The following is a 17,872-nucleotide window of genomic DNA, read 5'->3' on the forward strand; positions in this document are numbered from 1 at the left end:
ACATTTTACAGAGACACTTTGGAAGAAAGATCTAGGGATCTACTTCTCAAAAATCAGCCATTGAAACCATATGGAGTGCAGTTCTACTGTGATACTCATGTGGGGACATCATGAGTCTGAGTCAACTCAACAGCAATGATATGGGGTCTTTTTTTTTGTTGTTGTTGTTAGTGTTTGCTATATATGTTGTTGTTCGGAGACATCAAATTGGTTCCCACTCAGCAACACTATGCACAACAGAACAAACCATGGCCTGGTCCTGCATTATCCGCACAATTGTTATACTTAAGCCCACTACTGCTGCCTCTGTGCCAATCCATCTCAGGAGTCTCCCTCTTTATCGCTGACCCTCCACTTTACAAAGCATGATGTTCTATATTAGTGTGTGGTTTTCAGATGAAAGCTGGCTGATAAGCTAACAGTGGCTTAGCATCTTTGGCTGTACCCTCCACTAAATGAAAGCAACATAATTAAGGAAAGTTAATTTTCTGCCAGAGAATTAGGGTGCTCAGATTTTCTTTATGAATCATTTTCTCTGAATCCAGGTGATGTAATGTGATATTCATTTGCCTTTGTTTCATAAGAATATATGTTGTTGTTGTTCAGTGCCGTTGAGTTGATTCCAACCCATAGCGACCCTGTATAGGCTTTCCAAGGAGCAGCTGGTGAGCTTGAACCGGCTTGAATCATTTTCTCTGAATCCAGGTGATGTAATGTGATATTCACTTGCCTTTGTTTTATAAGGATATATAGTTTTATATAAAATACATAATCTGGAACAAGAGATGTAAACCAACTCTAAAAAATTAAATCATATGAAAAATAAATATAAAATGGAAATAGTTTGTGAAGTTAAAGATATCTGTCTAAAATGTCTGACAAGCTTAAATATGCATTTACATAAATTTTCATTAGTGAATAATCAAAATAATTACCCTAATATTAAGGATTAAGCCACCCTCCTCCTTGACTTCACCTTACTTATATCTAATCCCTTTCTTTATATATATATATATATATTTAAATAAATGTAGCCCAGAACTCATTTTAAAAGTTGATTATTTAGCCTATGTTCTCTGGTGAAATATCTTTATTTGAAAGAAATTCCCTCAAAACAAAGAGAAAAAAACAAACGTACTCCATCAAAACTATTGTGCAAGAAGAACACATCTCTCACTGAGACAAAAAGAAATTAAGAAAGAAGAAAAAGATGTCACAGAGATTAGAGGTCTACCTCCTTTGGTTCACAAAAACAATGTTCAGTGAAAATTAGCCAAAAAAGAAAGCATGCACCCATGGCAGCCAAGGATAGCTTAGACAAGACAAATTCAATCTCCAACACCTGCTCTGTATCCCATACAGTGCCACAGACTTTGAGTCATTCAGCTGATGATAGAGTACACTCACAGAAAGAAGAAAGTATTGTTCAAACAGAAAACTCTGGAAAGTCTATTACAGTATTTTGAAGTAGTAATTGTGGATAGCAAAGTAAGAATAGGCCTAAAGAAAAATGAACTGGCTGCCCTTCTAAAACTGTCAGCATTTTTCTTTAAAAAAAAAAAAAAAAGACAGGTAAAGTTTTACTTTTTGAACGGCAGTTTCTTCAAAGAATGTTTGGATATCTATTTCTTTCTCTCATACTTTGATTTTGCACAAAGGTTGAGCCACCATCCCTTCTCTATTCAAGGGTCGTACACGTAGTTGTGCAAGAAAACCCAGCTCTCCTTGAAGTTTCAGAGAACTATTATTAGCCTGCTATGGAGTCAGCCACAACTCATGCAGAAACCTACATACAAACAAAGGCAGCATTGCCTGGTTTTGCATTGTTCCCATTATCTGTTGCATATCAGACTATTAATGACCATTGGGATTTCAGTGGCTGACATTCAGAAAGAAATTGCCAGGTCTTTCTTCCCAATCTGTCTTAACCTGGAACCTCTGCTGAAACCTAGTCAGTCCCATAGCAATACCTAAGTCTCAATGTCAGAGGGATGACAGCTACACATAAGCTACTTTAACCAGGTATCTTACCTGGACCTATCTCGTGGAAGAGAAGAATTCTACCAGTGAATAATCACTGTCACCTTCAGACAACTAGGATAGTGGAATCCAAAAGTTCAAGGAAGTAATACAGACTTTTCCCTCCAGCTATAATCCTGCTTGTCCTTCTGCTTTCATTCTTATTTTTAATTTGAAGAATCCCACAGTGTGGTATCATGAATTATCTAATGTCTCTTGCAGCCACAGTTTATAACTCCCACAAAACAACGCTTCTGCCTTGCTCGGTTTGGGTAAAAGAAGGCAGCAGAAGATACTGATACGATGACATGATTCAGCTGTGGAGAAGAATTTTAAAGACACCATGGACTGCCAGAACAAATAAATGTGCGATGGAAGAAGTGCAGCCAGAATGTTCCTAAGCATGGATGGTAAGACTTCATCTTTTGTTTTTTGGACTACTGTCTGGAGGACCCAGACCCTGGAGAAGGACAACATGCTTGGAAATATGAAGGGTCAGCAAAAAAGAGGAAGGCCAGAACAAGATGAATTTACGCAGCAGCAGCAACAATTGTAAGGACGGTGCAGGACTGGGCAATGTTTCATTCTGTTGTGTATATGGTCCTTATGAGTCAGAAACAACTCAACGGCAAAAACAACAACAACAATGAAAACTACCTTTAAGCCAGGCTAGTATCACACTCTCAAAACCCATGTCTCCATGTAGAGTTAAACTGGGCATTTTACTAAGGTAACATTTATATAGGTCTCATCCACCAGTACATGACTTCACAGTTTCTTTGAGAAACTATGCACAATTGTTACTACAGCGAGAACGTATTACAGCAATTTTCTGAAAGACAGAACTAAAATTTTTAAAGAGTGAGCTTTTTCTTTTATTTGCAGGAAGGCACTCGATATCCTCCTGGCAGTCCTGGATCAAAATATGTGGTCAAACTGACACTGGCAAATGTTCTGACAGTAACCTCATTTCCAAAGTCTCTACTGAAACAGAGAGGTCTAATTCTGTTAGATATATCTCCTTGTAACAAAGAGGCTGCATTTTAAGGACAAAGCACTTCTTAGCATCCTCCTATCATTGTCACCTGGATTATGAATGAAATAAAAGGGTGACAGTATGATGATTCTGTGAGATTTCCAGAGACAGACATTAGAAATATTACTTGTAGTCCTGAACAATATTGCCACCAACCAAAACCAAATGAAACTCACTGTTGTCAAGTCAGTTGCAACTCATAATGATCCTGTATGAAAGAGTGTAACTGTTCCATAGCATTTCCAAGGCTATAAATATTTACAGAAGCAGATTGTCACATCTTTCTTCCACAGAGTGGTGTGTGGATTTGAACTACCAATGTTTTTGTTAGCAATCATGTGCTTAATCATAGGTGCTCCTTAATATCTGATGTACTACAGAAGTTGATAAAACTCACTCTACTGAGATCCAGAAACTTATTCCCAATCTCTTTCAGAAATCATAAAGGCCACTTTTTCTTTGTATATTATGTAGTAGTAGTTGTTGTTACACATTGTTGACTTGGTTTCAAATTATAGCGACCCTCTTGGGTTTCCGAGGAGTAACTGGTGAGTTTGAACTGCCAACCTTATGATTAGCAGTTCAGGGCTTATTTAAAGTGCCACAGCAGGTGTCATATTATGTATAAAACACATACACACACACACATATATATATAATAGTTCTGTTTAAGTTGTGATTGTTAAGATTAGACAATTAATACAGCTGTTTTTCATTTTTTTCAAGAAATACTTGTTAGCAACTAAGAAGTGTAATGTGTATAGCTGGGTGTAATCTTTACATGTAGTCCTGATGTGGTGCTGTGGATTGATGTAATGGACTACAAGGTTGGTTTGAACCACAAGGTCAACAGTTGAAGCTCACCAGCCACTCCGTGGAAACTCTATACAGGGTCACTATTAGAACTGACTCAATGGCACTTAATAACAACAACAGTAACGATCTTGACATTGTCTTCATTTCCTGGTTAATAACTACCATGAATTAGGAACATCCTTGGGGTATGTTATGATTAAGCATAGATATGTTACTTTTGTCCTTGGATGCTCTAACTGATAGAGTTAAGATAATCCACTATCAAAATGAACTAATATCGAGCTTGAACTCATTGACAAATGTAAATAATTCAGTCAAATAATATAGTTCATTCAAATATGAAAATAAGAAACAAATTATAAGAGTAAAATATTAAATTACATTTGAAGAGAAACATACAACATTTCACTATCCACTTACCTCTAGTCTGTAGCCCTTTACCACAGGCTTCACTGGTGCCCATTATTCCCTGTCTGACAGACTCTGGCACTAAGACACAAGGGCCCCACTTCTGTGGCTTCCACCTGTGATAACAAAGAACAGCAGGCTAGAAATATCATCTGAACAAACTTACAAAGAAAATAAACAAAGCAGACCCAACTGAAATTCAAAATCGTAAAGATAGAATTGAATGAAAATGGATATGAAACCAACATCATAAAATCAGACCCTGGCAATCACTAGGGATGACAAGAGTCTATTTTGTATAATTAATGCCTTAATCCCCCAAATTTTAATGTGGACATTTTGGATATAAACCTCAGTTCATACAGCAAAGTGGCAATAAAAGTATTGGAAGCACAGATCAAATCTACAAAACTGAGCTTCTTATGAATGTAACATTGCTTGAAAAAATAAAAGGAGTGGAGAGAAGAAAATTCCTATGCCCCATTGGAGCATTAGAGAATAAAGTTTGAGAACAAACTTCACATTTGATCTCCTGTTTCAAATTTGTTCTAAGATATTTCTTAGGACTTTGACGTAGCTCAACACCTCAAAACTTTATAGAGCATGAGGAGAGTGGGAACAAAGACTAATTTTATGTGATAGTTCATTTTAGGGGAATAGGAATGGCCCCACCCAGATGGAATATCAAGATTTCTGTTTCTTAGCAGAAACCATCGTTAAAGAAACCTGGCTTTCCAATGTTTTTCCTTTCTGAGATCAACAGAACTTCCTATTTAGATTACTCACAGAATATCCCGTGATTTATGTCCTTAAACCTCCCTTTTCACTGTGATCTATGAAGTCCTCAGTGTAATTACAGATTCTTCTCTTTTACTTAGTACACTTTTTATACTTTTTCATATGAATCAAAACTTCTAATGAGAATTGTTACTTCAAAATATGGACCAGAAATGCAAAGTGAAAATACCAGTGATCTCATTCAAATGGTTTCTGTATTGGGAATACTTGGAGAATTAAGGATGAATCAGGAAACAGCTAAATTGTAAAACCTGACACATTTAAATAAATTACTTTTAAATAGTTGTCAAGTTATTTCTTCATACATATACTCTTTGGGCATCATTCCAACATAACATAAAAATATCACAAAATTGTATTCTTCAGAAACTAAAGAAGTTTTAATCCACATCATTGATTCATATCAAATAAACTGAGTTTACAAAGGCTTCCTAGACCAAAATGAAAACAATTTGATTTATTTTAGTTTCCTGAATAGACTGAAAGAATAGGATTCAAGCAGCCCTTTAAACACTACATTTTTGGATGACAAACATGGGTTCAAAGAAGTTAAATGCTAAGTTAAAGATTGCCCAAGTTAGGACAGACAAGTTGTTAGTTCTTATTCCCTGGGTGCTCAATGAAGGCCCATTAGGCGATACCACATTGCCAATTTTAGTAGGCATAAAGTTACAAATGCTGTCTTCCATTTTACTTTCTAATTTACCGTGCAGGCGAGTGTTCATATTCAAAGAGCAAATTATATAGGCACATTGATTCTGTTTTTGTTTAGTGAATGTGTGCATATATTACCTTAATGGAGTAAAAAGAATCATAAGATAATCATAAAGGGCTACGTCAACTTGCGTATCATACCTGTTTCCCTAACATACCACTGAGGGAAAAAAACAAAACCTAAACTGGTACCACGTTGCTTAAATTTTATTTTACTAAAGAGCAAAGAATTGTTTTGGTAACATGGGTATATTTTAAATTATCCATTAGGAGAAGTGATACAAGGATCTAATCCATAGGAGGTCAATGATGGAAACTAGTTCAAACAAAAGTGACTTAATTTAAGTACAGTTTCCGAAAGAAAGTAAAAAGAGTGGACAATATACTGGCTGCTGCTTTTGTTGGTTCCAACTCATAGCAACCTTATGCACAAGAGAAAGAAACATTGCTCATTTCTGTACCATCCTCACTATTGTTACATTTGAACCTAGTGCAGCTGCCATTGTGATAGTCCATCTTGTTGGGTCTTCCTCTTTTTTTGCTGACCCCTCACTTGACTAAGCATGATCTCCAGGGACTGGTCCCTCTAGATAACATGTCTGAAGTATGATAGATGAAGTCTCATCATCCTTGTTAAGAGCCATAGAATTAGTTTCGACGCATAGCAGTCCTATATAGAGTTTTCAAGTATCAGCTGGTGAGTTTGAACTGCTGACATTGTGGTTAAAACTGACCTTGTGGTCCAGTGTTAATTCTACAGTACCACGTGTACATTTTTTTTAGTGGCTAACCATTCAGAAGTGGTTGACCTTTCCTCCTTCCTCATCTGTCTTAATTTGGAAGCTCCACTGAAAACTGTCCACCATGGGTGAGCCTGCTGATATTTCAAACACTGGTGGTATAGCTTAGAGTATCATATCAACATTCAAGCCACCACAGTAAAATAAACTGGAAGAGCACATTAAGGGTTTCTAGAATGTTCTCGGCTCAGAATAACCCTGGGTTCAAAAAGATATCTGATAATATTTGATTTGGCTCTTTCTTCTTGGCTATTTTCCTTGAGAGCTCTTTTGCCGGATTCAGAAGTGTCAATAATTACACATGGCACAAAAGAATGTGCACTTGACAGTTGTCACCACGGCTTTATGGGTGAATGAGGACAAACTGTCAATTTGGGGGCATATTCCTATTTTCATCCTCTCTAATGCAGTCATCAGAAAGAATGGAAGTAAAGGATGATAAAATAAATTTTAATTTACACATCTTCACTGACAACCTAAGCTTATCTAATTAGGGGAGGAGAATCTTCTTTAAAAATAATTCAAATTTTCCTCAATAAATTACCCTTTGAATTTCAAAGACTTAGGTGATGCATGATGCATTTTTGTTAAAGTCATTTGTTAATGTGCTGATATGAATTTTAAATGTATGTACTATTTTTACAAATCCATAAAATCCAACAGTGATCAATTTGAATTCAGGTATTAAATCAATGTTTCTATCAAATTTAAAACTACCATGTGCTAAAAGAGTAAAGGTTTATGACAAAGCACCAAAGTCTCCGGCACTGCACTTATAAATAATAATTATCAACACACCAAGAGGGAATATATTCAGTTTAAAAGATACTCATTTTCTTCTTTAAAAAAAAAATAATAATCTTTAAGGTAATTTACTTTCTAATGAGATGGTTCCTTAAAATGTATATATAATGAAAACTGAAACCAAAAGTATTTTTAAACAATTGTGAAGTGACTGTGAGTACAAATTGTTTCTAGTTTTGATTAAGGCTTTAGAATTACAAATAAACACATTTATAACATCTATAAGCTTACTCTTACTCTATTATATAGATTAACCCTACTATGTTCTATAATGAATATATAATATATATATTATAAAATAGTCTCCTAACTGTGAGGCAATAAATTTATGTTTGTTAAATCCATCCAGTTACGGTATTTCTGTCATAGCAATACTAGATAATATACTAGTACTAGAGGGTTTCAAAAGTTCATGGAAAAAATGGATTTGAAAGATAATGAAAAACTTCCACAAAATCTTTGAAGTCCCCTTGTGTGTGTGTACATATACATATATGTATGTGTATACATATATGTATGTGTGTATTTACAAACATACATACATGTATACATATATGCATGTATGCGTGTATATATACATATAAAGGAGCTCTGGTAGTGTAGTAGTTACGAATTGGACTGCGAATTGCAAGGTCAACAGTTCGAAACTAGCAACTGTTCTGTGGGAGAAAGGTGAGGCTTTCTGCTCCTGTAAATATTTACAGCTTCGGAAACCCTGCACTGGGTCGCTATGAGTCAGAACCGACTCCACAGCACATAACCACCACCATACATATAAAACCTGGTAAATATTTAATCTTTCATCTCTTTAGATCATGGCTCTTAAAGAGTTCCTAGATACCAGAATTCCAAGGGCTTGCTTACAATTAAAGTACATTTTTCTTCTGTAAATTAAACTTTCATATTATGAACTACAAATATATTCTAGGAAAGAAAGGAAAACAGTGAGGTATTTAACGATATACAACATTATCTCTGATTTCCATTAAAAAATATATATTAACTGAAAGGAAATCTGTTGTGATTTATATGAAGGTCTAATGACTACTTAAAGAGCTAGTTAATTACCGGTACACTGGGCAAAATGAAACATCTTCACACTCTCTCTCTTCATATAAAGTATCTGGGCATTCTTGGCCTCCATTGGCTGCATCTTGAATGATAATCCTGTATCGAGATTGTTTTATTGTGGTGTTTCCTGTAGTAAAGAAAAAATAAAATTATAGTATGCTTTCCAGTGGATGCAGATTATAATTTAGGCGCAGGTAGCAGTATAAAAGTTAAAAGAACAAAACAGAAAAGAGATAAAGTAAGTACATGTGAAAAGACAAACTGGGAAATAAGAATAAGAAGTGAAAACCAGAGGTTACAATTTGTGGTACAGTGAATTATTTAATGTCTCCACTAGTCATAGTCCTAGTATGACACTGCAAGTTAAGCCCTGCAATGTTAACCACAAGGACTGTAGTTCAAAGTCACCAGCTGTTCCTCGGAAGCCCTATACAGATCATTATTCATCAGAACTGACTCGACAACACTTACATATTTAACATTAACAACACAAACCACAGTCTGTAAACTTCCACCAACAAACTCTTTGCTGAGGGGTCTGAAAAAGAGAAGGTAGAGGAAGATGCAGTATGGATTATATAATTCTGTTGTGAGGCACTGCTAACAAGGCCAGCTTTGGTTGGTGAATTGTGCCATATTGTTTGATATAAAATGAACCATCTCATTAGAAGACATGAGCTGTCTGTACAATCAAGAAGAAGAGCCAGGGATAGAGTATGTCCTTTGGGTCCCAATATTCCTGCACATTGAACCTCCTCAAACTCGGGCTAGAAATCTGTGACAATGGAGGAGTAGCAGAGGAGCAGTAGAGTCAAACCAAGAGCCAGAACAAGAGACAAAGCAGTATGCTTGCCAGTCTGAAGAGCAAATAAAGCTGAGTAACTTTGGGCAGGAGGCTTGCTTGCAGAGTGGGGTGGCTTTAGGCACTTCATTGAAGAAGAGTTAGGTTTGATGAACCACAGAGTCAAGTGCCTTCAGGCTGAGGTTTACAGGGGAGTGCTGTGCCTTATAGGGATTTATTAACAGCCCTAAAAGAGCTTTGTAACACTGTCAGAGCAGGGCTGACGCCAGGCCAAGGAGCCAACACCAGAGAGTGGTTACCTATGGGCACAGTGGAAGAGTGGCTCTTCTGACTTAGCATTTGTACTTCTGACTTGTGGTACTATGGGATAAAGCACAGGACCACAAGGTTGCTTTGAACCACAAGGGCAATGGTTCAAACTCACCCCAGCTGCTCCTTGGAAACCCTATACAGGGCCGCCATGAGTCATAGTGACTCTACGGCACTTCAAAACAACATCATCCCTAATAAACCCATTACTGTGAGTAGGGAGTCTGTTATGTATGGCCACTGCAATGAATTACTGAAACCACTTGAGTAGAGAGTGCTGTGGGGGAGATGGTTGGTGCCATTTCATTGCAATATTATCTTATACTTCTATGAGATAAGTTACACTTCATAACTGTGATTTCAAATCTATGAGTTTTAATGTGTAAAAGTGTTCCACACTGTCTTAATGTTTTAATTAATTAGAGTCTACATGATCCTAGTGTGGCTCTGTAAGATAAGCACAGGATTGTTAACCTACCAGATGCTCCTTGGAAACCCTATACAGGGTCACTATGAATTGGAAATAACTAGCCAGCCTTTAACAGCAACAAACAACATGATTCACCCAGGAGTTTGCTATGTTATCTTTGAAGCTATGATGCTAGGAATAATGTTACTGGTATTTCAAAGAGCAGCAGCATCCATACTGGAAACCCATCAGGGGAACTTCCATACTGACTAGGAAGAAAGGTTTTACAATCTACTTCTGAACACCAGCCTATGAAAACTCTATAGATGACAGTAATAGACTACTAGAATGGGGTAGAGCTTCATTTCATTGTGCATGATTTTTCATAAGTCTGCGTTGACTCAATTGCAGATATCTATAGCATAAGACCAGTCACTGGAGAAGGATATCATGTTTGGTAAGGTGGAGGGTCAGAGAAAAAGAGGAAGAACCCCAATGAGGTGGATTGGCCAAGTGTCAGCTTCGATGGACTCAAGTGTGGCATCAGTAGTGAGGACGACCAAGGATCGGGTAGTGTTTCGTTCTGCTGTGCATAAGGTCACTATGAGTCAGTATTGACTCAATGGGACCTAACAACAACAACAACATAGCATAAGAGTTACATAGCTCTATGTGGCACTCTAAGATAAGCACTGGATTGTGATTCACAAGGTCAGCAGTTCAAACCCACCAGGTGCTACTCAGAAACCCTATACAGGATCACTATGAGTCAGAACTGACTCAACAGCACTTAATAACAAGAACATCATGATCTGAGCATCAAATGCTGATAGAGCTCAAAATAACATTCAGGAACTTGAGATTCCATACTGACAATTCATTTCCTTACAAAAGGCATTTCCCTCTCTAGGTTAGTTTTGTAATACAAACAGTCCTATAAAATTAATATTTTACTAACATTTATTCCTAGATATTAGTTCATTAAGTTTATTTCTCATTCTCTAAGATGATGTGTATATTTTTGGAAGTTATGGAAGAGACATTAAGGTGTGAAAGAATAAAACATTATATATTTCAGGGTATTGCTAAGAGAGAAACAATAAACACCTTAATAAATACATAACTAATGCTCCTCTTATTGTGTAGGGGCCTTCAGTGCACCATCTTAGATGTCTTCTAACCCAGCCACAACAACAACAAAACATCAACTTATTCATGCAGTGGTTACACACTGTTTCAATACCATGTGCACTGTATTGCAAGAAGTCTGTGGACACAAATGGAAGTATGCAGACACAAATTCCTGAACTTTAGCACTTGCAACTGAGCAGAAATGAAAGGAAGAAGATACAAACACAACAACTTGTAAGACACTATAGAGTATAACAAGTAAGTATCTGATAGTGGTTTTGTGGTAGACGGGCACAAACAAAAAGAAATAATTTCTGACTCTGGAAACCAAAGCTCATGGAAAAAGCAGAAGTTATCCTGTGCCTTGAAGGTTTAATAGGAAAAACAAAATTAGATAAAGCCATTTCAAACCATAGAAACAGTTTGAAAAAAGGCACAGGCATAAGATGACATGGCATTTATTGAGAAAGGTATCTAACTGCATTTGGAAAGAAGGTTTGTGTGCACATGTGTGTGGGTTTGAGTACATGCACATACAGAAATTCAGGAATGGGAAGGAGCATAAAGCAAGGAGGGAGGTAAAGAATGGAGACAAGGAAGTGTTAGAGAAAATGGAATTAATTAGTAGGCATGGTACTGGTAATGGACTTAATCATGTTAAAAGTCCATTTTGACAAAGCTAGTAAGCTAACAAGTCAAGCAGAAGAAGAAAAAGTAGCTTTAGTTTAAAATCACATGTGAGTGTATTTTTAGAAAAAGAAAAATCACGGTTACACAAAGGCTTATTAAATAAAGCAACAGACCCCTACCTCCCATGTTAGCTTCCTCACTCCTTCCTCAGAGAGAACACATTTAACTCTTTCTGTATTTAGCTTTTATGTGGTTAATTTCAAATCTATAAGTAACAAGATTATGCCATTGCTTTTTGATGTATGAACACTAAAACATCATTTATTGGCTTTTTGCTGTAATAATTGAGCATTTACTTGAAACATCCTTTAATTTTGTTAAATTATACCCATTATTTAATTCCTCCACTAGTTCACTGATTCTCCTGTCAGTCTGTAATACTGTGATGGAATGTGTATAGCTGTGATGCTCCAACCTATACCACTGGTATTCCAAATACCAGCAGGGTCACCAGAGTAGACAGGTTTCAGCAGAGATTTCAGACTAATTCAGACTATGGGGAAGGACCTGGTGCTCTGCTTCTGGAAAGATGGTCACTGGAAAACTTCTGAGTAATAGTGAAGCATTGTATGCTATATTCCTGGGAGATGAGCCACTCAGGTGGGAAGACACTCAAAATATAACAAGGGAAGAACTAGCTCCTCGAAGCAGTCACTCTTAATGATATGGATGAAAAAAAGTTTTGGGGACCCTTATGCTGATGTGGCAGGATTCAAAATGAGAAGGAAGAGCTACAAAATGACATTAATAATCAGGACATAGAATGAGAAAGTATGGATCTAGGAAAATTTGAATTTGTCAAAATGAAATGGACTGCATAAAGATTGATGTCCTAGGCATTAGTGAGTTGAAATGGACTGGTTTGGCCATGTAGAAGTGAGTAATAAAATGTTCTAATACAGTGGGGATATCAAAGAGAAATGGTGCCAGATTCATCATCAAAAAGATAATCTCAAGATCTATCCTAATGCAATGCTATCAGTGATAGCCTAGAAGGTTATGAGGAAGACCAAATATAATGCAATTATTATTCAAACTTACCCATCAGCCAATACTGCCAAAGATGAAGAATTTGAAGGTTCGAAACTACCAGCCGCTCCATGGGAGAAAGAGGAGGCTTTCTGCTCCCGTAAAGATTTACAGCATTAGAAACCCTGTACAGTGTTGCTATGGGTCAGAACTGACTCGACAGCAATTAACAACAACAATAACCAACTTTTTCAGTCTGAAAATGATCAACCATGCAAAAATATACATTAATTTTTACTAGTAATTGGAATGTGAAAGTTGGAAACAAAGAGGAAGGATTATTAGTTGTAAACATGACCTTGGCGATAGAAACAAAGCCAAAAATGACATGATGGAATTTTACAAGACCAAGGGCTTATTCATTGTAAACAATTTTTCTTTTTGTTAAACAGCATAAATGTCTACCATACACATAGACCTGGACAGATATACTTCAGTGTCAAATAGAATACATCAGTAGAGAACCAATGGAAAAGTTCAATATCATCAGTCAAAACAACCTGAGCTTGCACATCAGCAATTGATGGTCTGCAGAACAGCATCTGCATAGCAGATCATCAATTGCTGATGTGGACGTTCCAGGTGCAGTTGAAGAAATTGAAAGGAAGTCCAAAATGAGAACCAAAATATAATCTTGAGTATATCCCACCTACATGTAAAAATGATTTCAAAAACAGACTTGATGCATTGACACTAATGACCAAAGAGTTGTGGAATGAGAGGGCTAGAGCTGAAGGTGAAGTGTCCAGCTGATATGAAGTGAGGGGAGATGAACAAGAACGCCCCAGCTTGTAGATAGTACTCATTCAACCTAGCCTTGATGGCTTGGTGATCAGAACTTGACTAGAGGAAGATTAAAAAAAATTTTTTTTGATAAAAAAAACCAGTCTAAATTGCTACAATTTGATTAACTTGACTTATATTTATGGGTGTAGTAGCTCAAAATACAAACTGAGAGGGATGGAGTCTTCACATCAAGTATCAGTCCTATCCCCTCTGTATACAGGGTTGATAAGGACAGTCAATTTAAACACTATATACCTGAAGTTGGGGGTGGGGCATATAAAGGCACAAAGTTATTGGCTTACAAGTTTTCAAGAGGGAGTATGGTTTCAGAGTGTGCGGGGGAATACTGTTTTCATCTTGTTGAGATGAGTCTGGTAAAAGGAGCTGGGGATAAGATTCTTATGATTCAATAGTGAATAATTGTTACTATGACTAATTGCAAATATTACAACTCTAAAGGTGGAAGTTTTGTAACAAAAAGAGAGAGTAGGGAGCTCCGGTTTTGGCGGAGGAAGAGAAAGATCCAGGTAGGAAAGACTCTATGGGGGAGGGACTGAAAGCCCAGAGAAGCTGCATTCACGGAAAAACACCAGAGCTCTGGATCTAGCATAAGGTGCAGGGCATCGGTTTCCCTCACGCACAAGAGGAAAAATCACGGTATAAAGGAAAATACTGCCATTCAGGAATCGCTGGAGATGGGACTTCCTCTGCAGCCACCCTACTACCTGGGTGGAGTTCAGAGAGTAGGGCTACAGCCAGACCCACTCCCCCCTCCCCACACACACACCAGGGAATCAGCATTAAAAGTGGTGAAGTGACATTTGCAAAAGGAGGTGGGGGGAATTCTACAAATTTTTTCCTCCTCTTCCCTGTTGTGCCTACTTTGCCCAACCAAGGTGCCTTCAGGTGGATGGGTACGCATCTCCCAAAAAAGGTCCAGAGCTGAGCCCACAGTTTTCCCACAGCACAGAGAGAAAGAGCATGGCAGGTACTTATGATGTCAGCCTCCATGTTGCAGCCCTAAAATTAACTTGTGCAGGACCCTTTATTCTTGTCTATTTAGCAAGAAAAAAACAAGCCCATTAGGCCAGAAAGACAAATCGTACGAATAATCTGTAAGACCACACATAAAAGGATGCAACTATCTTGAGAATTATGCTGTGCACACTGACCTTCAGAGACAAAAATAGACAATCTTTCTCCCATTAACTTCTCAATATCTACCTATACACCTCTACGGTAGTAACTAGAGGAGGGGCCTGAGCAAGTGGACACGACCAGCTACAGATGGAGGCTTCTACTGTGCACACACACTGCCTGTGTAGGAAGGCAATTAGACAGTCGGCCACAGTTTTATTTTTGTTTGAAAGTGGTGGTTTTGTCTCTGCTTTTATATTGCTTCTGCTTTTGGTCCTTTTGTTCACACATTTTTCCTGGAGGTGGGAGCTTTTTCTCCCTATGTTACCCAAGAAGAAACAGCAATTGTGGACATATAGCCAAGCTATAAGCACACCTGATAATATTCCACCATTGAGACAAAAGCTAGTAACAGCTGCTAAACAATACATGGGAAAAGGGAAGCCTATATCCTGATCACATCCACCAGGAGATACCCAGTAAGCTTAATAACACAACAACAAACATCCATTTAAGAATTAAAAACACACATAACTACTAGATATTAAAAACAAAACTCAACAAAAGATCTCAAAACACGTCCAAAAACAGAAAAGAGTAACTGAGACAAATGAATTGCAGACAGACAAAGGCTCCCCAGAAGAGAAAAAGCAGGTTTTTGGATTTGCCTGAGAAGGAATTCAGAAGAATGATATGGAAACCAATTCAAATGCTCCAAAAGGAGTGGAGGAAAACAAGAAAGAAGTCAGGAAAGTATTACAAGAGCAATCAAAGAAGATTAATACAGCATTGGAAACAATTCAAAACCTGCAAAAAGAGGTCCAAATGATTAATAACAAAATATCAGAAATGGACAATACACTGAAAGGAGAAAGGAGCAGAATAGAAGAGATGGAAGCCAGAATTAGCAAGCTGGAAGACAAATCTCTCAATACTGCTAAGATAGAAGAGAAAGTAGAAAAAAAGGATTGACAAATCTGAAGACAGTTTAAGATTCATGCTGGATAACATGAAGAGGAACAACTTAAGAATTATTGGCATTGTGGAAAAGGAAGAATCAGAGAAGTCCACAGAGGAGATAGGTGAGGACCTTCTGGAAGAAAATTTCCCTAACATCTTGTAAGATGAAAAATATACACCCAAGAAGCTGAATGTACCCCAGGAAGAATAGACCCCAAAAGCAAGTCACCAAGTCACATAATAATCAGCTCTCCAAAAGCAAAGAAAAGGAGAGAATTCTAAAAGCGACCAGGGAAAAGAGAAATATCACTTACAAAGGCAAGCAAATCAAATTAAGCTCTGACTATTCAGTAGAAACCATGCAGGCAAGAAGTCAATGGGGAGACATATAAAAAATCCTAAAAAACAAAACAAAACAAAAAACCCTGCCAACCAGGAAGTCTCTATAAAGTAAAACTGTCAGTCAAATACGATGGTGCAATCAAAACATTCCAGGATAAACAGAAGTTAAGATATTTTTTCAAAACCAATCCAGCACTTCAAAACATCCTAAAGTGAGTTATTTGGACTGAAAACCAACAAGAACAGAAAACAACCAGATATTGACAGGCATGGAAACACTATCTGAAACTCAGACAGTGTTTAGCAGAGTCCAGGACAGAACAAAATTACAACAATGAATTCAAAGGAGCTGGGAAGTCAACCAAAGTTCAAAATAATATCAATGTCAAAGAAGGGATAAATTTAGCAACAGATATCCAGGTGGTGAGGATGTCACGTAGATTACAGGATACAATAGATTCTCTTAAATGGAGAGAAAAGTTAATAGACTATAAGGTAACCCCAAAGAAAGTTAACACTTCACAATTTACCATGAAAATGAACTTCCAAGCAGAACAAGCAAACAGGAAAACTACAAAGAAACCAACAAGAAATAGCACAAAAATCACAAACTCAGCACAAGTCGTGCAGAACAAAGGAATGAACAGCACTTCCAAAAATAAATATAATGGCAGCAATTCATTCATACCTATTGATAATTACATTGAATGTCAATGGATTAAATGTACCAGTGAAAAGACAGAGAATGGCAGATTGGATAAGAAAGCAAGACCCATCAATATGCTGCCTGCAAGAGACACACCTTACATACAAAGACAAAAAAAGACTAAAAGTTAAAGAATGGAAAAAATATACCATGCAAACTGCAACACAAAACAAGCAGGAGTGGCATTTCTTATCTCCGATAAAGTAAACTTTAAGACAAAAATCAGCCTAAGAGATAAAGACGGACACGATCTCATGATCAAAGTGTCAAGTGAACAAGACGACAAAACCATAATAAATACCTACACTCCCAATGAAAAAGCACCAAGATATATGAAACAAACTTTACTAGAATTGAAGAAAGAAATAGATAAATCTACAATTGTAGTGGGAAATTTTAATACACCACTTTCGAAAAGGGACAGAACAAACAGAAAGAAACTCGACAAAGTTACAGAGGAACTAAACAGCACAATCAACCAACTTGACCTCATAAACGTGTAGAGAGCATTACATCCAACAACAGTACAATATATTTTCCTTTCCAGAGTACATGGAACCCAAAGAAATTTACACATATAATGGAATCCCAGTTCATATTCCAGCAACATTCTTCAAAGAGATGGAAAAGACAATTAAACACTTTATATGGAAAGGAAGGAGACCCAGGATAAGCAAAGCACTGCTCAAGAAGAACAACGTTGGAAGCATCTCACTCCCTGATTTGAAAACCTACTACATGGCAACAGTGGTCAAAACAGCCTGGTACTGGTACAATGAAAGATTCATTGATCAATGGAATAGAATCAAGAATCCAGAAATTAACCCATCCACATACAGCCAACTGATTTTCAACAAAGTGCCTAAGTATGTTACATGGAGAGGAGATAGTCTCTTTAACAGATAGTGCTGGCAGAACTGGAAAGTGATATGCAAAAGATTGAAACAAGACCTTTACTTCATGACCTATAAAAAACCAATTCATCATAGACCTAATTATGAAAACCAGAATTATGAAAGTCATCAACGAAAAAAAACAGGGACAAATGTGAGGGCTCTAATACAGGGAATATCAGAATACCAAATATTTTGAAAAGTAGACAAAA

General features: G+C 37.1%; 1 protein-coding gene across 1 annotated transcript in view; it reads right to left on the reverse strand.

The window, feature by feature from the left end:
* Nucleotides 1-17,872, reverse strand: part of THSD7B (thrombospondin, type I, domain containing 7B) — a 904,077-nt gene that overhangs the window by 555,502 nt on the left and 330,703 nt on the right. Inside the window, exons 10-11 of the mRNA XM_006834598.1 lie at nt 8,464-8,593; nt 4,292-4,395 (exon numbers count right to left, since the gene is read on the reverse strand). Coding sequence (XP_006834661.1) covers nt 4,292-4,395; nt 8,464-8,593 — 234 coding nt within the window. The remainder of the gene's footprint in view (nt 1-4,291; nt 4,396-8,463; nt 8,594-17,872) is intronic.

This window comes from Chrysochloris asiatica, unplaced genomic scaffold (genome assembly GCF_000296735.1).
Source record: "Chrysochloris asiatica unplaced genomic scaffold, ChrAsi1.0 scaffold00012, whole genome shotgun sequence".
In the NCBI taxonomy this organism is placed as follows: domain Eukaryota; kingdom Metazoa; phylum Chordata; class Mammalia; order Afrosoricida; family Chrysochloridae; genus Chrysochloris; species Chrysochloris asiatica.